This window comes from Gallus gallus, chromosome 1 (assembly GCF_016699485.2).
Source record: "Gallus gallus isolate bGalGal1 chromosome 1, bGalGal1.mat.broiler.GRCg7b, whole genome shotgun sequence".
NCBI lineage: Eukaryota > Metazoa > Chordata > Aves > Galliformes > Phasianidae > Gallus > Gallus gallus.
The window spans coordinates 61114819-61137998 of record NC_052532.1 but is presented as its reverse complement, the minus strand read 5'-3'; the positions used below and the strand labels follow the sequence as shown (position 1 = coordinate 61137998).

General features: G+C 45.9%; 1 protein-coding gene across 1 annotated transcript in view; it reads left to right on the top strand.

Annotated features, from left to right (window-relative positions):
* Positions 1-9314: 9314 nt before the first annotated feature.
* CACNA2D4 (calcium voltage-gated channel auxiliary subunit alpha2delta 4) overlaps positions 9315-23180 on the top strand; it is a 99574-nt gene continuing 85708 nt past the window's right edge. The window contains exons 1-9 of the mRNA XM_046900727.1: positions 9315-9430; positions 9909-10040; positions 10884-10944; positions 11504-11654; positions 12750-12824; positions 13637-13726; positions 19954-20067; positions 20884-20962; positions 22971-23104. Of these exons, the coding sequence (XP_046756683.1) occupies positions 9427-9430; positions 9909-10040; positions 10884-10944; positions 11504-11654; positions 12750-12824; positions 13637-13726; positions 19954-20067; positions 20884-20962; positions 22971-23104 (840 nt within the window). The 5' untranslated portion in view covers positions 9315-9426. The remainder of the gene's footprint in view (positions 9431-9908; positions 10041-10883; positions 10945-11503; positions 11655-12749; positions 12825-13636; positions 13727-19953; positions 20068-20883; positions 20963-22970; positions 23105-23180) is intronic.

Here is a 23180-nt window from a genome sequence, read left to right as displayed (position 1 = left end):
AGAAGAAGCTCAAATGTAGCCAAATCCATCCTAAAATTCATGTAGAGGGGACTCAAGGCATCTTCAGTCCTATCAACCTCAGCAAGCACAGAGTTGGACACCTTATCACACTTCCCAAAGCAGAGACTGTTCTGTAGGGCTTCCTTCAGCCCCTAACACAGTATTACAGACTAATCCCTTGCTAACAGGCCACATTTTCATGCCTTATGCGTTTGTACCTAGTCAGACCTCAAGTGGCTTTGTGGAGATTGCTGCCCCAGTGCACAGACTGCAGGCCAGCCTGGCCAAAGGAGCCAGATGTGCCCTAGAGATAAAAATGTGTGTGCTCCCTAGGTGCCTTTCTCATCTGGGACCACTGCCTCTTGTTCACATGCAAGAGTTTCTCTAGTACAACTGTGGGGAGTGTAATGCAGAGTGCCAACAATTCTGGCCTCAGGGCTTGTTTAAGTCAATGGGCATTTTCTCTTTGAGAAAATAGAGACTACTGCACCTTCCGAATTTGGTTTTGTGTTTCCCTTGTGACTAATAGGTGTGAAATAGCTATTTTATCGTTCTGAGAGCTGTAATTCCTTTGTTACCTGAATGTTTTGCATGTTTTTGCACCTTCTACTTACTTAGCATAAATTTTCTTCTGGGGCTTAGTTTGTTTGGATTTCTTTGGAGTTTTTTATTTGTTTCCCTCCAGAAGAAACTAAATACTATACTGCAAACCCAAATGTTCTATTTCCCACCAGGCTTTATTGCTCCTGGAGAAATGGTGGGGCAGTAGATGTCCCTTGGATTCAGAAGGGTGGGCTCTTATCCTGGGCCAAGCAGCTTTGAGAAAGCCCCCAGGTGGCTCTTGGTCTCAAGCTAACCTCAGAGGAACAAAAGCTTAAGAGTTGTTTTGATTTGATGGCTGAAGCATTCATATTCACTTGGACATTATGCAACAGAGGTCAAGAGAAGCTCATGTACCAGTCTGGTACATGAGCCTGGCTTGCTGATGGGTCTGTACCAAAACACTGGCCAGGGTCTAGGACAGCTGACAGCAACATAGGTGGGGCCAAGTGGTGATATGGGCGGCTGAGGAGGAGGACAGTAGTATCTTCCACAGTTTTAACCTTTGGCTTGTTAGTTAGCCATGGCCCTGCTGCAGCTGTTGTCTAGGGCCTCGGGCCGCTGGCTGCAGCTATGCTGGGAGGTCCCTGTGTAGTTTTAGGCTTCCCCCCAGAGCTCAGCTTGCCTCTGAGTGAGACAAACACTTACCAGTCTCAGCAGACCCAGAACTTATTTTTCCCTCTGCTCCATTAGCAGTGTATTATAGACGTTTCTGGGAATTCCTTGTACTTCCTTCTGAAGCTGAGGTGACAGCTGCCTTCCTTGGTGGATAGAGCTTAGAGAGGACAGCAGGGCTTTGCTCCAGATGTGTGATTACTATAAAGCAATGCAGGTAACTACAAAGCAAAGAACAGAAAAATAAGTTCAGTCAAGACGTGTTTCTGGGTGAAGATGAAAGCAATGTCTTTCACACCCTTAATATAGTTTCACTAGCGGTGAGTAATGCAACACTACATACTTCAATGGGCTTCATTTTAAGAAGGTGGGAACAAGAAAATATATTTGGTGACATATCTGTTCACAGTTAAAACTTTAGGTACTGAATTCTAGATCTTCCGCTTTTAAGTTGCCACCCCCACAGAAGGAGAATCTTAATGAATTGTCCCTGCTATTTCAGAGAGTGAGGCACTAGAGGAATGTGAAAGAATGTGTTATTTCAGTTACCTGTTTGGTCCTTTCTCAACATCAGCTGACTGCAGCCCATTCTCCCAAGCCTATGGCTGGTTCCCATGTTGGAAAATACAATGATCTGATAAACTGAACTTGTGTTGCAGTAGTTAAACTCGGTTGGCAGCAAGTACCAGTGATGGCACTTACCATGTTCTTTGTGCCATGGAATCTGGTAGCAGTACTGAGATAGAAGGTACAACCCTGTTGCCTACCTCTGGGAAGTTTTGCAGTGAATATTCTTTAATAGCAGGAGCCTTTAGAGGCAGGAATACAGATACAAAATGGTTTTATGGACTGTTTGTAGGAAAAAAAGCTCAAAGGGGATCTGAGCTCAAAACTGATTTATTCCTCACAACAGCCAATTGAAATTTTGCAAAAACTTTGCCACATCCTCCCAGCACTGACTAGTTCCCAAGGCTGAGATATGTATGATATTAGCAGGCTGCTTGAGCTTGCTTGTGATTATTTTACCTTGTTAAACTCCACTTTTCAATGTGTTAAGAGCACACTAAAAAAAATTGAAAGGTAATGAATCCTGCTTTTCTTAATCTAAGGAGTGACCCAAGGTAGCTGCTGGTAGGTCACTTTGTGAAGTGCACGATGGCTGTGCTAGTGCAGTCTCCCCCCATCACCACCCTCCCAGGAGAGATTAGTCTCCTCCCCCCGAGGAGGGCCTGATTAAACCATGGCAGAGATCACCTCCCTCCTGCTGAAACCATGACACGGAGCTAAATGGGGCAGGCACCAGCTGGGTGCGTGCTGCAGGCTGGTCATCAGCCAGAGCCCTCCCTCGGGGGCTGCTGAACATCCCTATTTCAGCAGTGTGGTTATGCCAACCTCTGTGCTCAACCTGACCTCCTCTTCCTCATCATCATCTGCCGTCGCCCCAGCTATCAGCTGCAGCAGAGGGAATGCGAGGCCTGACATTTTTAATCCAGTAAAACCCTTGCTGTTAATCACGGCAGACAGAGCTAGCAGCCTCCCCACCATGCCTGCTGCACACTGGTTGATGCTGCTATTTCTGTCTGACCAGCTCAGCCTGCCCCGTCTTCAGGGCATTTCTTACTCTGCCTATGCTGGGTTGCCTTCTCCAGTGGTCAGCAAGCTGCTTGAACAAAAGGAGCTCTGGTCACTCACCCTCAAGACATGCAAAGTCCTTTCCCCACTACTTGCTTCTAGTTCAGAAGTGCCACTAAAGCTTCTGCTATCTTCTCATTCTTTGCACTTCCTCATATTGTACTTGCAAAAAGAGCATATCCCTAGTGAGATTGCGGCTGTGGTGCCAACACAACATGAAGCTTGTATGAGCTTTAAGAAGACCAAGTGCAGAGTCCCGCACTTGAGTCACCACAAACCTATCCAGTGCTACAGGTCTGGGGCAGAGTGTCTGGAAATCTGTAAGAGGAGGAAAAGGATCTGGGGGTGTTAGTTAACAGCCAGCTGAACATGAGCCAGCAGCGTGCCCAGGTAGCCAGTGTGCTACCAGGCATCCTGGCTTGTATCAGAAATAGTACAGCCAGCGGGACTAGGGAGGTGATCATCCCTCTGTACTCAGCACGGGTGAAGCTGCACCTCAAGTGCTGTGTTCAGTTTTGTGGCCCCTCTCTACAAGAAGGACACTGAGGAACGTGTCTAGAGAAGGGCAATGGAGCTGTGAAAGGCCTGGAGCACAGGTCTTATGGGGGGCATTTGAGGGAACTGGGATTGTTCAGTCTGGAGAAGAGGAGATTCAGGCAGGATCTCATTCTCTACAATTCCCTGAAAGGAAGTTGTGGTGAGGTGGGATGAGTGGGGATGATCTTAAGCTGCACCAGGGGATGTTCAAGTTGGATATTAGGAAACATTTCTTCTCAGAAGGAGTGTTGAGTCATTGGCACAGGCTGCTCAGAAAGGTGGTGGAGTCGCTGTCCCTGGAGATTTTCAAGAACTGTATGGATGTGGCAATGAGGGACGTGGTCAGTGGGCGTGGTGGTGGTGGGTCAGCAGTTGGACTACATATTCTTAATGGCCTTTTCCAACCTTAATGATTGTATGAAGACAGAGGGGATGTGTATGTGCTACAGGGATATGTGATCATGGGGGAAACTGAATTTGTGCACTTCCACCAAACTGTTTATCATTAATCAAATTGTGTTGGTTGCCAGTTTTTCCCTCTTGTTTCTGCTTATTTGTTAGCTTTGGGACTTTTTTTTTGAAAAGATATAAAGATTGTACAATTACCCAAATTAGGACTACTCGCAGGCTTTTAATTCCTGTGTTAGAAGGAGCTATGCTCGTAATTCCTAGGTATATTGCCTTTTTAAGCAGCCACAAGCTCATAATTGGATTGTTTGCTCTTACTTAGTGCTCCATGTTCTGGTCAGGGATCTGCATGTGCACAAATTAGAGAGTAAAAAGGGAAGAAACACAAAAATGGGAGAAGGTAAATATGATGGTCTTTCAACACATCTTTTGTCACCAGCAACAATGTCCAGCTAGCAGTAATAGTTTCACCCCTCCTTAAGGGCCTCCCGCTCAGCAGGGTTTTCTGCTTTCCCTTGGGCAGAAGTACAAAGACGTGGAGCCGACCCTGAAGATCAAAGAGGTGGATGGCCTGGAGCTTGTGAAGAAGTTCTCAGAGCAGATGGAAAGCATGCTCCGCAGGAAGGTGGAAGCTGTTGAGGTATGACCATGGGCGCTGTGGGAAGGAAGTCCCCTCCCAGTGGCTCCAAAGCAGCCAGTGCTGGCCTCCCTCTGCCTGCACCAGGGGTGCGTGGGCACAGGGGTTGTGTGAGGACTTCTTGCTGAGCCGAGCAGCTGGCTTCTCTGAGCTTTAAGTAGACACTGGTGGGAGGACGTGGGCGTTCAGACAGGGGAATGCTGGCTGCTCTGTCAGCCCAGAGTACGAATTAAGACAAAAACAAAGTCTAGGAATAAATATGAGGGAATTAAAACTTTTCTCCTTAAAGGTGTTTAATTCTATAGCTGTTAAAAGAAGGGAAGAAGCCTCTGATAAGTGAAAATAAAGTTAATCCTTGCATGATGCCCTCTGGCCACTGAAGACTATAGTAGCTTGTTTCAGTTGCGCGTAGCTCAGGGGAAATTCCTGCAGCTGCTGAGCAGGAGCTTCAAGGAAAACACTTGGATTTTTCAGTGTACAAGGGGAAATGTGGAGTAGGTGGCAAATGGGCTTCAGATGTTGCTGTGTTGTAGATGAGGAGAGCAGGTAATCATTATGGCCCCTCTCACATCTAAGAATCTATCATATTCTTTTATATTTACCCACTATACAAAGCGTACTTCTGTAGTCACAGAGCCTTGACTGTTTAAGACATCTAATGTGGAAAAGTCATCCAGAAACACATCATTTGAATCTTGAAGTGAAATGTGGGCATATTTAGATCCAGGGCTTTGGCCCATAATGTTAAATTCACAGCCAGACCTTTCCAGTGTTTGGATTGCCTTATCCTTTGTGAAGGAGCACGAAGTATCTTTGCTGAAACCGTCACTAATTGTGCAACTCTGAAAACATGCACATTCTTATCTGGATTCCTTCCCAGTCTGCGTGTGAAGTGAGAATTAGTGCCCTGAAGCATCATATTGGAGAATACTAGGGATTATATTGGCACCATAAATGGTCAGAGCTCATAAACAGCTATAGCATCACCGAGTCCTTTATGAAACCAAGTTACGGTCTTTTTTTTTCCTCAGCAACAATAGCAGACTGAGACTCCTTTTCTTTTGACAAGTTATTGACATCAGACTGGGTCCAAAATGCCTTTCCCATGGCTTTTTGGAAGGGTTCATGGAAAATGAAATATATCTGGTTTTCGTCAAAGTGAATATGTTTCTATTTGTGTGTACATGTCCGACAATGACTGAGGCTCCTTGAGAAGCTTTTAGGGTCTCCAGAGTAAGCAGGTGTAAATGCACTCAGTAATAAAAGCTATGACTATACCTTCCAAGTCATAAAGCTTCAGCATGGGATTACAGCATAGGAAAGGAAGGGGGAGTGTTTGTAGCCCTGTGTCTGTGTTGTAGTGAAGGAGACGGTCACATGTCTTCTCATTATATGAGTGCCTGCTGGTGGTGGAAAAGCTTCTGGGGACTTCCCACAGCATCTATCATCTTTCTTTATCTGTTTGCATTAGAGGTTGGTGGAAGCAGCAGAGGATGCAGATCTGAACCATGAGTACAACTCCTCACTGGAGGTGAGTTGGTCCCCCTCAGTGACAAAACATGGCACATATCCTCATAAGGACCAGGCAACAGGCTGACCTAGCAGCACCCTCCCACCTCTAGCACCTCATGCAGCACACCTGACCTTCTGTCTAGGAGCCAGGCTAGTAGTATCCTTGTCCTCAGAACACTCAGCTTGTCTAGAAACCAGTATGACTCCTTGGGCAGATCCCAAGCCTAAGTAACACCTAGGGGAGTAGTCCCTTTGACACAGGGTGAGAAAGATTTGGGAAGACATTGGGTTGTACGATGTTACAATGGAGGTTTTACCTTTATTGCATACCAACATTGTCATTATGTGACACATTAGTACAAATTAGCTGGTGCTTCCCGGTTTACTTACCTGGGAAATTAGCTAAACATTGATGTATGAGCAACAGGGAGGGTTCTGTTGCAAAGGTCGTGCTGTTGCTAATACCCATAGCAAACTATTAATTCCAGTGAGCGGAGTTTCTCACCAGCTGCCATCATCTTTTCTCTAGCTTGCAGACACGCACTTATCAAGACTTCCTGTTGGATGAAAGTTTGGTGCTGCCCATGCAATTTGGATAATTGGCTTTCCTTTAGTAACTGTTTGTAACTAAGCTATGGGATTATTGCTGGTGAAGGGAATTGGAGTGCAAACTGATTAATGAAGTCCGTTATCCACACTATAAGCACTGAGCATGTAGCAGAAGTGCAGGGAGTGAAAATGCTTCATGAAACCAACCCAGATGTCAATTTTGCCTCTTCTACCCATTTGTTTAAGAATCGTGTTATAGTCATACTTCTTGCATCAGCTGTATTTGCAGTATCAAGGCACATGGCCCTTTATACACACACACACACACAGTTCACACCTCTGGGTACTGATAGTACTTGAACATAATAAGCCTTTAAAGGGCCTTTTCCCTCAGATAAAGTGAATAAAACACATTAAAAATGGCTGTTATCCAACAGGGAAGACTATCCTGGAGATACTTACACGTCCGTAGCTGCTAAATCTCCAGAGGGCCTTAACAGGGGAGATTTGTGTTGTCTTTGAGCACCTTCTGCTCTGTCCTTTGCTCTTGATGAGCTTCTGCTGCCTGGAGTGACAGCGAGAGGATAATCCAATTTGAATGTACATCAGGAGTTAACTCCAGTACATGACAGTGGTAGAGACAGGGTGACTAAGGTCAGCACAGGCATGCTCTAGCAAACCTGTGAGCCAGACCCAGTGAAACACTCCACCTCTCCACACAGCAGCTTAAATGCTGCTGAGAGGCCATGGGAATCTATCAATGCATCTCCTTGCTCTTAGGAGGCTCTTTGGAAGTTGGCTTGCTTACGCTTGCAACCTGCCAGTAAGAAACTGGGCAGAAACCATCATTTGGGCAGCTTGACACTTTTCTTTGGTAGTGGCTGTCATCTGGTACTCATCTTGATGCTAGTTGAACACCAAATTCTCCAGATTTCCCTTCTTTTTTTTATGGGTGGAAGAACATTATTTTTTTCAGGTAGTACTGATCACTGTACTCTCATTGTCTTTCTCTTTTTCATTGTCTTCATCAACAGTTTGATTACTACAACTCCCTCCTGATTAATGAGAAGGATGAAAATGACAATTATGTGGAGCTTGGCGATGAATTCATTCTGGAGCCAAATGAGCATTTCAATAACCTGCTGGTAAACACAACATACAGTGATATCCAGCTCCCTACCAACGTCTACAACAAAGGTAATGGATAACTGGCCTTAATTTCTTATTCCTAGTAGGGTGGTGTGAAATCTAAATGGGAGTAATAATACCAGAAGAAAGGATGAGGAAAGGAAAAGGCAATTGAAAAAGAAAAAATCAGGTCTGGAATGGTATTTTCTCAAGATGCAGTTATGCCTGTGTTGCAGTCTATCACTGTGACAAGGCTCAGGTGTAATCTGCTTTTGGAAGACCTCTAAGTGATAGACAGTCTTCCCTTTTAGGCAGGCAGTGTAGTCTGTTAGATTCATCTCTATAACCAGAGATGCTATGAAATGTGATGTGGATTTATTGGCAATTGCTATTCTGTACAAAGGGTCTGATTTATCACGGTGTTTAGGTGTCAAGGATCTCATTGATTTCAGCTGAGAAAATAGATCCCAAGTATCTTTGGGTTATAAGAGCCTAGCACCTCATGGAGACACTTAATTCCCAGTGAGCACACTCACAGGGGAATGATGACAATTCACCGCTACTACTGGGGCATGACTGTTCTGGGCTATTTGCGTTGCTTAATAAGACTTTAGTAGCTGCAGGAGCCCAGGAAGACCCTGAAGCTCATACAGCCTCATCTGAGCCCAATCTGTCCTCTCTCCCTTGCACGCTAATGCCATTCTACCTCTGCACCAGGAAATAGTCCATCTTCAAGACAATGCACACACTGCAGAAGCTGCTGGCTAAAACTCAGTTGTGACTGTCCTAAGTTTACTGCTGAGTTTGGTCAACGCACAAAGATGCCTTGAACTGGCTCCTTGCCTGGCACCCAGTTGGTTCTTCCTGTTGAATACATTTGGGAAACAAACAAAAAATCCATTATTTCTTTCATAGATGGAGCTCATTTACAAGCCTCAGGACCAGATGGGGCTGGCACTGTTGACTGAGCTCACAACTGGTACATTATTTAGAGGGACAATAGAGGGAGTTTCATTTCTTGCCAGATTTTAAATTAATTTCATCTGGTCTGAGACCCCCAGACACAAAAACTTGCACACAATTGAGCCACCAGCAGGGCTGGCTGCAGCTGAGTGCAAGGTAGGCAGTTGGCTGCATTGGCACGGAAAGGTGGCCAAATGGCTGCTGTCAGAGACAGCAGAGGTGCTGTACCCAGCTATCTGATTTCTTGTCTGTACGACTGGACACAAACCATCCAGCTGCTCTTGCTGCAACTGGAGAACAAACAGGATATGGAGGAGGAGGTGGCGGAGGCCATTTCCGCACCCGGGGCTCCTCTCGGGAGCAGGCCTGGCAGTGCTTGCTCCCTCTCTCGTGTATGGCAGTGGGCTCAGCAAGCTTTTGCTCTCCACAGCTCTTCTGGCTCCTTTCCTGCATGAGCTACTTCGATCCCATCACTGGGGAGCCACTGTTAAATTTTGCTTTTACTTTGATCAAAACTGAAATGACTAAACAGGAAGTGGTAGGTCAAATTCCTGTCCTGTTTGACATTAATACTGCTAATCCTGTTGTGACCGCTTTCCTACAATTCCCTTCTTCTATTGCTACTGCTCTGTTTGGTCCCCTGAGGCAATGACTCAACACAGACACTGCATGTACACTGCTTCCTACGACTTCACACAAATCTGCAACTTTATATTGGTTCTGATGAGATCGAGGGCAAGGGAGGACAGCTCAAGCTTTCTGAAGGAGAGGGAAAGTGAGGAAGAAAAATGTGAGGAAAAAGTGAAGAGACAGAAACAGCATGTAAAACCTAGGGCTCTTCTGTCATGGGTAATTGCATCATGGGGACTAGCATAAATTTAAACACTGCAGAAAGGCTACTGCACTTAGTGGTGCATCCGGCAATTGCTTACAACAGCTCAGACCTGTCTGTGCTCACTTGCTTATATCTAGTCTCTCAGAGCCTTCTTCCAACTGGGTGTAAGAGAAATGGGGATAATGGCATACGGCCCAGCTGGGACCACCTCCAGCCACCAGGGATGACCTGCCCTCCATAGTTGGCTTAAACCATGCATTCTGCTCCCTCTACTGAAGAGCTGCTGATGAGGGGACAGGTATCCTTGTGATGCACTGTGATGAAGGGACATGCCTTTGGGCAGATCAGGAAGAAACACCTTTGGAGAAGGCTGCACTTCTCCAGGATCATCTTCATTCCCATCCCAATCTGCATCCTGAAGGAAGGTGATGCAGGACAGTCTCCCCTCATATACATCCTTTTTTGCTCATTTTCTATTCTTTTTCTCTGCAGATCCTGACATCCTGAATGGTGTTTACATGTCAGAAGCCTTGAACCCTGTCTTTGTGGATAACTTTGAAAGGGATCCTACACTGACCTGGCAGTACTTTGGTAGCTCCACAGGGTTCTTCAGGCTCTATCCAGGTAAGAGCGCAGCCATCAGCCCAAGTCTTTCAGCATGGAGCAGGATGGAATGGAGCTGTGTGAGAGCCCAGGGTGGGGGTAGCATGTCCTCATGAAGGACAAGGTGTGGTGAACTAAAGGTCTTACTGCCACCTTAGGCTGAAGGAATAGCATCCATAGTGGGCATAAAGCCTTTTTTCTTCCCTGGATTGGCCCCCAGGTATGCTGCACTTGAAGCCCCGAAGAAGCCTGTTTGTAGGACTGTGCCTTGGACAGGCTGCCCTGCTGCATTTAGTTGCAGTCACAATGCCGCAGCCCCTTTCCATCCCCACGGCCATACGTGCCCAAAACAGCTGCTCAGCCTGACTTACCTGCTTACCGGTTGTGAGCACTGTGTAAGGTCACAGCACTAGAGGGAGGGCCCACACACACCCAGAGGAGGCTGGGAGACCCTCCGCAGCTGCAACGTGGCCTGGTGGCCTCTCTGTCAGATGGCTGTGTGCCCTTGCTCTATGACCTGCCTGCCAAGTGCTATGGAAGGGAACAGAGGGATGGCTGAGCAGAGCCTCTGGCAGGGAACGTAGGACACATCGCTCTCTCTGCAGCTGCTGCCTTATGCTCTTGAAGAGAAAAAGATGTGGAGAACTACATCAGAACGTTTAAAGTAAGTGCAACTGCTCCTCAAATTGTACCAGACTATATAGAGACACCAGCCAACACCTAACAATATTCATTAATAAAACATTATTAGTTTTCTGGGAACTGCTGAAGACCACACAGCTCTGCTTATGCTTCAGATGCATTGGCAGTGAGTCCATGCCTGTTTGCGTTCATGCTGATTGCTCCCTTTGCTGCTCCCCTCAGGAATAAAGTGGCTACCAGATGAGAATGGGGTCATCTCCTTCGACTGCAGGAACCGTGGCTGGTAAGCATTGTGGAGAAAGTTGGTTCTCCCCTCTCCCTCTTTTCAAGGTGACACCTGGGGAGCTGCTGACCAGCAGTCACTATGCCATGCTGTTTGTGCCGGAGAAGGGTACATAAATAGAGGCCTGACACCAGACAGTGCCAGCTTTCCACAGGGAATCTGACACGTGCCACATGGAAAGTACTGCATGTGCATCCTTCCTCTGTCCCATCCTTCTTAATCGTGCAGCTAGAGGAATGGGGCTGTTTACACAGAAAGGCAGGCATTGGCTCAGTTTGTCCAGCACAGCTGAATGGTATAGTAGCAGTTGTCACTCTTGGCTGAAACCTGGGCATATGTCTGCAGCTGTCCCAGCTCTTGTCCCTGTGTGAAGAGGCTGGAGTCAGTGGGAGGGGCAGGCGGGTAGCAAGAGCCCTGCTGGTGAAGAGTTGGACCCTGTGGGATAGCCATACTCACAAGTGCATGTTATGCTGTGGCTCACATCACCCAGATGCGTATGCCCAGAAATCTTCCACTCCACACTCTCACCATGGTTTCTTGTATTCTTTTTTTTATTGAGGTACATCCAAGCAGCCACATCTCCCAAGGACATCGTCATCATTGTGGATGTCAGTGGAAGCATGAAGGGCCTGCGGATGACCATTGCCAAACACACCATTGTCACCATTCTAGATACTCTTGGGGAAAATGACTTTGTCAATATCATTGCAGTAAGTATGTCTTTGGTCAAGATGCACTGGTGCTACTCTCTCCCTTTTCAAGGCCCTGGCCATGATGAGAATGGCCTGATTATCCAGAGAGAACCAGCACCAATAAACACGAGGAGAATTTTTCCATGATTCACAGCAAGACTGGGGGATTCTGAGCCAGGCTAAAGGCAAATGGCTGCTCACCTCCTAATTCTCAAAGCTAATTCAAGCACTTCCTCTTTCACCAGGCTTTCCATATAAGTTTGCCGAGGCACAATCGCCAACATACGAAATCTACCTTTTCTTGGCAGCTTTCCCATTGTCCAATATGGTTAGAAACTCCAGTGGCAACAGCTCTGTCTTTATATTGATGAATGGATGGAGGGATGAATGGTGTTGGCAGACAAAAGGAAGGAAATTGTATTCTTAAAAAAAAAAATAATAATCACAGAAAGGTCAGGTGATGTTATACCTACTCTAAGAGCCTTCTGGCTCAGATATATTACAGCCTGACCTAAGGTTCTATTGATAAGCTGAGCACTGGTAACCATCACTAAGTACCACCTTAGCCTATGACAAATATGCTCATCTGAACCTTAGATGAAAAGGTTTATAATGGCATCTCCTTCCTCACATACATATCAGGCTGGAAGCAGACACTGCACTAGTATTTGTGATTCAGTGGATGTGGGTAACTTAATTGTTCTTATCTTATTATTTAGCTGTGTGCCAGAGACATCGACTGTTGGGCTATAAATCCATTGACAAGGTTCATCTGATGACTGGGGCTCAAAGTCTACAGAAGTCAAAAAAATATGTGCAAATATAATAATCAAATGTAAGAAGGGGCATGAGCTTGTAGAGCATGGAGATCTCTAGAGTGTCTGAGTGGGGGAAAAATTATTATATGTGTGGATATGCCCAAATGTAATACAGCAAACCCTATAATTAACAAATTATTTAAACATACATGGGTTTTATCAAAATTATATTTTTCCTTGATCACTACAAACAATTCTAAAGGGAAATATTTATTACATGTGTTAACAATTAATAATGATTTTCAGCTTTTACGCAGGACATTGCACCAACTTTCTTCTCATTTTGTCTTTGCAGTACAATGATTATGTTCATTTTATTGAACCCTGTTTTAAGGGTATCCTGGTCCAAGCAGACAGAGACAACAGAGAGGTGAGTACCAGGCTTCCACTAATGCTATCCAGGCAAGGCATATCGCTTAATGTACGCATGGGGTTATGATGCTGCAACACAAAACTCTAGGGACAGGAAACAGTTATCTCCTAGAAGCATGTAGGTCTGCATTTCAGAAGCAAGCACCAACTCGGCTGTGTGTGTTGGCTCTGGTTCATCTTTGCATAAAGGCACCATGACATTGGGTTAATTTGTTGCTAAACAGCAGCAACCAGGTAGCGCATCCCTTCACATCTTCATCAATTTTCTCTCCAAATTTCTTTCCCAGCTGAGCTCTGGGTTGCAGAGTATTCCCCTAGAGGGCGACATCTGGAGTGTTTCCCAGTGAACCCTCATGTCTTTTGGACCTTCTCCGTTTTGTGGAGAGCACTCTCTGAGTGTTTTGTCTCAACCAGATCAAAGCCAGTTTGAACACTTGTTTTCTTCTTCCCTTATTCTGTTGCTCTCTTATGCACAGAAATGTTTTTTGTTGTTGTTGTCATTGTTTTTCTTGAAGGAGTGGAGAGAGGAAAGTCTAATTTCTAATTGCTCTGTTTTTTTTTCCTTGTGTGATGTTTCACGGTCCACTGGGAATTCACAGTCCATGGGCTGTGCTCTGTGATGCAATGGCACTGCTAATAGCACAGCCACTTCCCCACCTCCATCCATGGCGGTGTGACACTGCCCTGCCAGCGATGGGGGGAAAAAAGGGTGGGAGCCCACCAGGATGGGCTCTCCAGGTCTCCCTTTCTTCACTCCTCCAAGGACGAGCCTGCCTGCAGCTCACCACTGCTTTTCTGGGTTCTTGACAGCATTTCAAGCAGCTGGTGGACGAACTACAGGCAAAAGGAGTGGGAACGGTGAACAAGGCCTTGACGGAGTCCTTCAAAATCCTGAGGGAGGTGAGAGGCTCTCTGCTGATGCTCACACAGGGCATATGTATGCCTGCTCTCCCCTTTGTATCTGCTGTTGCACAGTCATCATGATGCTGTGGGAGGAGTTGATATGGGTGGTGCAAACTACTCTCGCGGGTCTCAAATCTGTGACAAGAGTGACCAAGTGTAGGTTTGTGTGTGATGCTACTGAACGTGCCCAGGATGGCAGTTGAGCGCCCAGGGGAGCAGTGCTCGTGGGCATGGGGACTCCACAGATGGGGGGGACATCTCCTCACTTGGCCCCACTGAATCAGCCTCTCCTCCTTATTGCTGTATTGCACTGGCTCATCACAGGCCAGGAAGGTTTTGGCTGTGGTAAGACTCATAAATAATTCATTGCCTTATGTGAACACTTGCGATTTCTGCTTGGAGGTAAATGTGTGACTGAATTCCATTCCTTAAGAAATATTAACAAAAAAAAGGCCCAAGAGCTGCTGGATACTTCCACCTCCTCACTACTCTGTCTGTAGTGAGTTAGGTGGGAAGATGTCCATGCCCTTGGTGCTAGCAAAATACACATAGCAATATGATGCCAGTGGCCTAAATAAGGGTGCTGATGTTAAAGGCTGTAACAGAGATCTTGGCATCCTGGGAAAGATTCTCTCCTCTTACTCATTTTGCAGACTCTAAGTTTAAGCTCATTGACTATACAGTGACCGTGTTCCTAATTTATACTGGTGCAAGTACAATCAGAGCTGAATCCACCAGTGGTGGTGGCTGAACTGACTTGGCAGTGGTATCTAAAGCGTGATGAACTTAATGGCAACCTGAGAAGAGTAGTTTAGCATCATCACTGATGTAGTTTGACATCTTTTTGGGGAAGATAATTGCTTAGATGACCATGGGAACAGTAATGATACAAACCTAGAACAATTACATATACTGGATGTCTGCTAGATTCATCTAAATGTATCCTCGCATTTTATGGCAAAATAGATTTTATCTTCATAACAAAAGACCCAGAACAGTCATAGGGGCAGAAAAGGGTGTGCATCACCGTGTCCTGCATCAAACCCGTGTTCCTGCTGCCGTACTCATGCAGATAAGGCACGCAATGGCAGGGCTGGAGTGCAGCCTGGGTGGAAGCAGCCACCCCCGTCCGTCAGACAGCATTCACATTCTCGGCCTGTAATCATAACTGCTCCTCGCAGATCGTCTGTCCTGTTATTGCTCGCAGGAGCATACGCAAGAGAATGAAAGATGCTACCTCACGCTGCTGAGACGGGCTTTGCTGATTACAACAGACAACCAGTAATAATATCTATAATGAAAGTGACTGCCAAATTTCCCTGGTAATTTTCCTCAGTCCAATTGCTCTTAGAATTAATAGCCCGGCAGAGGCGTATTCGGTGAGCTACGAGTGGCAGAGGGGTGGGGGTGAAGGAGAGCACAGTCTCTCACCGCCCTCATTTCCCTCCGCGATGCCCTGGGCGAAGCGGGGCGCATTGGAATCTCAAACGCCATCCGCACGGCAGCGCCGGGAGCACAGTTAGCCGGAGCTTCCCCTGCCTGTGCCGCGCTCCGTGAGCCGCTGACACTCTCCTCTTTCAATTTAGCCACACGCCACGTAGTTTCACTGAAATATGCATCGCACGGGGACGGTGGCGCTAAGCACGCGTTCAGAAAGCGCTTTCACGTTCTCGAGTGTCAAGCGCGGTCTTCTGAGCTCGTTTCTGGTTTACCGACTTCGAGTCTATCTCACTGCTGACCGCTGCCTTCTCCTTTCCCGCACGCCGGGCACACCCCGTCTCCTCGCTCGTTCCCATCGGGTGCGCATCTCTCAGTTTGGCTGCTGAGCGCTCCCAGCAGCGCCGAGTGCCGCAGCCGAGAGCTATGGAGCACTAAGCCGAGCGCAATAATTGCTTTCCTTGTCTTACACTCCACAGCCCTCTTAACGCAAAGGAAGACAGCGGTTACCTTTCTTCAGACGCTGTCACATTGTTAATTCATAGGCAGCTGAGCTGCCTCTGCAGTAGTCCTCGCCGGCCGATGTTCAGCCTCCTTTTCTGCACTGGAGCCTCCTGTTATTCTTCCCACTGTAAACGAATTGTAAATATATTTTTATATGTGTATAGTCATGCCATATATATGTATGTACCCCAAATCCTATGGGCATCGTATATATGTTCATATATTCATTATAGGTCAACCTCTTAGGAGAAGGCAGTGCAAAAACTGGGGCTCTTTTGAGCCCTCCTTTCTCAGGGCCCTTGAAGTAAGTAGGCATTTTGAAAGCTGATCCCAGGGAGGAAAAGAAACCCTGGGTTCTGCTCTCTGAGGCCACCACGGAACAAACACCAGGCTGTTTGAATGGCACTCTGACTCACTGCTGCACTCAGAAGTGGCAGAAATCATGAGATTAATTATGACAGCTCACTCCCAAATGGATATAGGCAATAAATAATAATAATAATAATAAATGAAAAAAATTAAAAGAAAAAGATGAAACTGGTACCAAATTGGCCTTTGATGAAATATTTGTGACCCTTTCTGTGATCCTTTCTTTTCTTTCTTACCACTTCAGACTGTACCCAGCCACTACAACACTGTTCTTGTGATGATAAAGCATGGGAGGCTATAAAGCATCTCTGCCTGATTCTCTCTCTGTTGTTTTTGTTGTGTCGTCTTTGTTTTGTTTTGTTTTACCATCTGCCAATGTACTCTTTGTATTCCCTTTCTTCTCACCAGAAGGTTTATAAATCTTTTCTCGATTCCACTCACATCTTTCTGGACTTGGATTCTGCAGTATATTTTCCAGGATGTGCATAGCTCAGAATTTCCTGCTTGCCAGCCTCTGCCATTCTGCTTAAAGCCATCTCTTGTTTCTCCTTCAATGACTTTTTCCTTCCCTAGTGCTAACTTTCTGCCTAGGGGGGACTTGTCAATACGTTTGAATGCCTCATAATTCTGTAGGCATGTCTGTGTGAATGGAGCGGGCAGAGGTGGAGGGGGACCACTCAGCCATCTGGCCAGATGGGTGTGCCACTGTTTGGGGGATGCGTATGCCACTGAGCTTTGCTGATGTTCCCATTGCTTCACCATTGTTTTGATCAGGCTGACACTGTAAAGTAAATAGCAAGGAACAAATAAGTGAGCATAAAACACCACGACCCTGAATGAATTAGATCATGCCTGTTACTCCTGGCAACGTGACCAAACTTATACAGGAGAACACATGGCTCCAACCCTCGTTCACAGACCGCATCTCTAGCCCACACCCCTTCAGGCATCTGATCTCTGGGCATCTTGCTCCCCATCTCACCTTATTTCACACTCTTAAGTCTTCAGTCAGAGCAGGGAATTATGCTCAGAACTTTGTGTGAGTGTTTCCAGATCATTTGCTACCGCTGCAGCCAGCCACAAAAGGATCCGAACATCAGGGATTACCTCTTGTCCATTTGTTTTCTAAATCTGTCTTTTTAATCTCTATTTCTGTGACAGTGATGATCTCATTTTCCCTGTTGAAAATATCATCTACTCCAGTAATTAGGAGATTGCTGGTTCTGATACAGCATCTGATTTCTTAGTATCTCAGTATTATGAAGTCTAAAGTAAGCTACAGAGAAGTCTGAAGTAGTTTTCCCTTTTCCTCCTTTGTACCTAAGGGCATCCTATTCTTGCTGCTGTTCAGCACTCCCAGGCCCTGCCTTGGGACCCCTTGCCAAGGAGGAGACTCTCCTGCTGTGACACTCCTGGAGCTCCAGCTATCCTCCAGCTGGCACTCAGGGCTTTTCCATGGTACAAGGTATAGAAACTTTCTGGACCATTGGAAACATCAAAGCTTGGGGACTCCACAGAGAAAGATATGCATATGACCACATTACCTCACTGCTTAGGATGAGGCTGGAAAGCTGCCTGATGGAAAGGGACCTTGGTGTACTGATGGACAGTCGGCTGAATATGAGCCAGCAGTGTGCCCAGGTGGCCAAGAAGGCCAATGCATCCTGGCTTGTATCAGAAATAGTGTGGTGAGCAGCACTAGGGAAGTCATCCTGCCCCTGTACTCAGCACTGGTGAGGCCTCACCTCGAGTACTGTGTTCAGTTTTGGGCACCTCAGTACAGAAGGGACACTGAGGTGCTGGAGCAGGTCCAAAGAAGGGCAACAAGGCTTGTGAAGGCCTTGGAGAATATGCCCTACAAGGAGTGACTGAAGGAACTGAGGCTGTTTAGTCTGAGGAGAAGGAGGCTGAGGGGAGACCTTATTGCTCTCTTCCCATATCTGAAAGATGCTTACAGTGAGAGCGGGGTTGGTCTGTTCTCACTGGTGACAGGTGACAGGATGAGGGGAAATGGCCTCAAGTTGTGCCAGGGTAAGTTTAGGTTGGATATCAGTAAACACTTCTTTACAGAAAGGGTGGTTAAGTACTGGAATAGGCTCCCCAGGGAGGTGGTTGAGTCACCGTCCCTGGCTGTGTTTAAGAGCCATTTGGATGTGGTGCTCAGGGACATGATTTAGCAGAGGGTTGTTAGAATAGTATGGTTAGGTCGTGGTTGGACTCGATGGTCTTTAAGGTCTTTTCCAACCTGAGTGATTCTATGATTCTATGAGAGGGAATGGTCTCAATTTGCACCAGGGGAAATTCAAGTTGGATGTTAGGAAACATTTCTTCTCAGGAGTGGTGCTGCCCTGGCACAGGCTGCCCAGGTAGGTTGTGGTGTCACCATCCCTGTAGGTGGTCCAGAACCGTGTGGATGTGGCACTGAGGGAAGTGGTGAATGGGCATCGTGGGGGTGAGCTGATGGTTGGACTGGATGATCTTAGAGGTCTTTTCCGACCCTAAGGATTCTGTGGTCCTCTTTTGTAATCATCTGTCCAGATTCTGGTCAGTGATACAACATGATTATTAAGCAACAGAGAGGGATGGGATCATACATGTGGTTCTAATAGTGGTCACTCAGAATCTGTTGAATTCATGGTCGCTGAAGTACAGTAACATTTATTTCAGTGATATTAACGGTGGTGTTGTAGAAGACAGGACCACTAACATAAATGTAAGGAGACATTATTGTGATATTAACACCAACTCTGGTATTCTATATAGATGAATAATCATAGAGATAATGGTAGGAGTGGTGAAATGACTGGGGAAATCTTGACTTTGACTAGGTTTCTGGGTATTGATGGTCATGATGCCAATCTGCAGTAGTAGCACAGTTCCATTCATACTGGTAAGGGTGCTTGCCTTTTGTCCTAACAGCCTTGCCAAGCTAGAAGAGACTCATGAATTGAAACCTGAAACACCCCACGAGTCCCACTTCACACCCTGCACTCCTTTCTGTCCAGTGTTTGCTTTTATCTTATGCAATTAGTCTTGGTACTTTAAGCCTTTATTCCTAATTTATAATATATGTCTATTCTCTCCAGCTTAAAATTGCTGCTGTTCGATATAACCTCAGCCACCCTTCAATTAGCCTCCCATACTCTCTCCATCTCGTGCCACTGCCTCATTAATTTTCTGTGCAGAGCTGTCATATCTTCCTCTTTCCATACTTTTGGCTCTGCATACCAGCTTCTGCAGCTTTCCATGCTGATTCGACCTTTCCTTGGTCAAAGCACAGAAACAGAGCACCGACATTTGTACCAGAATCCTAGCTACCTCTATATGCCTTAAATACCACCTAAGCACAGATACTGGCCCTCTCATTACAGCACGTGGTCTCACTATCTGATGCATTTGTGCTCTACTTCAGTGCTGATGGCAGTAGCCTTGTTTTTTCATGTGTTCCTGTTTCTCATTGCTCTTCTCGGTAGATTGATGGATTTGCCCTGAAATAATGAGTCAGATTTCCCCTTCCTCTCACATTTTCTGCCATAAAAAGTGACAGTTATTGCTGTCAAATCAGAATGGCAGTGTTTATGGTCAGTCTATAGCCATTTAGCGTAAATGAACGTGACTGCACAAGCTGTAAAGCAGCAGTGAATTGCACCCTTCCTCTACAGTGCTTTTCTTCTTGTTTTACTTCTGTAAAGCTTCCAGCAACCACATTAGCTAGTAAGTGCTGTAGAAATATACATATATATATATGTATATATGCAACATCACAACAACATCCTTTTGCAAGGAGAGCTTTCTGAGCACAGGGTGAGATTTGCAAGAGGAAGACAGGATCTGGCCCTTGGTGAATAAAGGCACTGCAGCAACATGGAAAGGGTAAGTGCTGCAGTAGCTAATGCTCTTCACTCTGCTTGCAGTTCAGAGACGCTGGCCAAGGGGGCTTGTGTAACCAAGCCATCATGCTGATCACAGACGGAGCAGTGGAGGATTATGAAGCTGTGTTTGAAAAGTACAACTGGCCAGATCGGAAGGTTTGTCTGGGAAGTGACAGATAGGGCAAAGAAAGGTGCCCTGTCTGTCCAGCCATGGTGGGAAGAAGATGATCCAAGGTGCTGGGCAGAGCTGAGCATCCAAACACCTGCGTGCATCCTGCTGCTAACACCAAGCAGCCAGGCAGGACTGTTTATAATTGGCCCTGCCTCGGAAAGCTTTGTCTGTTACCAGTCCATATGGTGGGCAGTGGAATGGCCCAGACGACCTCTCTCAGTACCTCCTAGCCCTGCTTGCTTTGAAAGTGAAACAGACCAAGCTCATCCTAAACCCTCCAGATTTATTTGTTTACCTCATCCCAGCTAACAGCAATGCACAAAGGGAGAGAGGCAGCTACCAGAGCACAGGGCTGTTAAAGCTGTTTATTTCAGGATTCGCTCCTTTGTTGTTAGTCAAACACGAGAAATGGTGAAGCTTTCTTTAAACCCTCACATGACCGGCTGTTCCCCTGGGTAAAGGGTTCCTGTGAGCTATAAACCTCTCTGCATGTGGTTGCTGAGTGCCTAGCAGAGCTGCTATCTTAAAATCAAACAGAATTTGCAGTTCTGCCTTGTTATGCAGATGATCCTGGGTGATACTTGGCTTTCTGAGCTTATTGTAATTGGAAATGAAGTTCTAGCCCAGAAAACGCGAAACAAATGGAGCGAGAGGCTCCTGTTTCTGCATGAAGGCAGAGCTCCTGTCCTGAAGCACAAGCAGGCACTCACTGCTGCATGGCAGGGTGTCAAACCTTGACCGTTTGCCTTTGGTAGTGTGTGACAGCTTCTTTTAGGCTACCTTTTCTTTCTTGTTCCCAGGTCCGGGTTTTCACTTACCTCATTGGACGGGAGGTCACTTTTGCCCCCAACGTGAAATGGATCGCTTGCAACAACAAAGGTACTGTATTGTAATGGCTACCCAACTCCAACCAGACACCTTACATGTGGACCGTGACTGCGGGTCCATGGACTCCCCTATTAGTTCCCCACTACAGCTGGGGCCCAGGAACCATTGGTTGGAAGATGACCTAAGGAAAGAGCAGGCCCTGCTAGTCTGCATGGAGTATGCCCATGTCCAGCTAATGCAAGTCCTCAGTGCTGAGCCACCATGTTTTCCTGTCTTGGTGCCAAGGGACACTGTGACCGAGATTCATGCCAGCTGTAGTCCACCTAAGTCCCTCTGCTTATTGTGTTCCAGCTGCTGGCTTTTGACAAGCTGTCTAAACCTCTGTCAGTAAGCCTGACATCTTTTGACTCAGATGTAAAACAAGCATATTTTTTAAGGATTTTACTGCATTTTATGCAATGCCTGCAGGTTAACCCCTATATGCCAGCCAAATTCTTTGTGTGCCAGTGATTTCACTGAGGTACCAGGACAGCTTGCTAATTCTGCCTCAAAACCAATGTTCTCTGTAGCCAGCACGAAATGGCATGAATGGGAAAGCTCATTCAGAGTAGATAAGTCATCCCTACCCATTTGAGGCCAGTTTAGAAGTCCAGTTAGACCAATCAGACATGAGAAAAGAAAGGGAAAAAAGGTCTTGTCTGTTTGGGCTTGACTTGGCCCTAGTACATCTGGAGATGGCCAGCAACCTGCAGTGCTTGCTATGTCTGTACACTTTTTCAACAGAGAAAGGAAAAAGAGACTGAGGTTGGGCCCTGTCCACTTGGGGTTATTGGATCTCTTTCTGTCTGAACAGTGTCCTCAACAGACTGTGTGAAAGATAGCGGTATATTTGCTATTGAAAATAATTGACATACAAGAGTTGCTGATCTGTGGAGTGTACACATGCTGAGGATGTCCAAGGTTCAAATGTTTACCTGTTAGCACTATGAAACACAATTAACATTTTTTACTTTTTACTAGATGAAAAAAAAAAAAAGGATTTCAGATTGCAGATTCAACTGTAAGATTAGTGACAAGAAATTCACAGTACTGTTGGTTCACTATAAAATGTGAGAATGGATTATCCTTGAGAACAAATATATACTCTTCACACTTCAATTCTCACTTAGCAAACTCGATCTCCAAGGAAGGCTCACTGATCTTGGCTCTTCCATTTCAACATATTATACAGCTCTTTAATCCTCATTTTCAAGCACACAAAATGTTTCCACATCACAAAGCTTATCAACTCATGAGCCACTTCACATGGCATTGATTTCCTAGTGATAACAATTTTCCATATACTTGACATACTCTGTGCTACACCAAGTGTAAGCAGTGAGATCCATGTTTAGCATTTCTAACCAGCTAAGCAGCTAGCATTTGACAATCTTTTGATAACTGGAAGACATTCTTTCCTTGTACTCTTTGCTGTATATTAGACTGCTATGGGTCCATCTGTGGAGAGAAAGCTCTGGAAATAGGTAACTTACACTTTTTGGTTCTGCTTCCAATGGGTGGATAGACATAGTCCCCATCCTTGGATGCAAAGCGAGGCAAAGCAAAGAGTAGAGCACTGTGGAAGAGAAGCTGAGAGTTTGGGTTTCACATAAAATGGGACAGGGAAAGTGAGTAGCTTGGTGGAATACCTTCTTTTGTATGTTTGGCATTCAGGACCACAGGCAGCCTGATTTGTGAATGTTTTTGCCTAAGACCTAAAATAGCCTTTTACATCTGCTTGTTGTGACTGCTGTTATATCAAGACTCTGGTCTTGAGTACTGGTCCAGTGGTTTGAGAAGAACAGAGCGAGTGCTTTGAAACTCTAGATTTCCATGGAAACTTGTTTACATAGCAAAGCATGGCTGCAAGGCACGTCAAGGCGCTTTTTGTAAAGAGCGGATAAAACTGTCTGGGTAGATGCAGTTTTTACATACTGTTTACTGACTTCACATGAACACTCATTTGTAAATGTGAGGGATGTGTCAGAAGAGTGACTCATGCCTCTGTTTCTCCATGAAGGCTACTATACCCAGATCTCCACACTGGCGGACGTCCAGGAGAACGTGATGGAGTACCTGCATGTTCTCAGCCGTCCTATGGTCATCAACCATGACCACGACATTATATGGACTGAAGCCTACATGGACAGTGCGGTAAGGAATGACACCTCAAGTCTTTAGTCAGCAAACAGTAGGGCCTATGAGCCAATCTGGCAAAGGTGTTAAACCT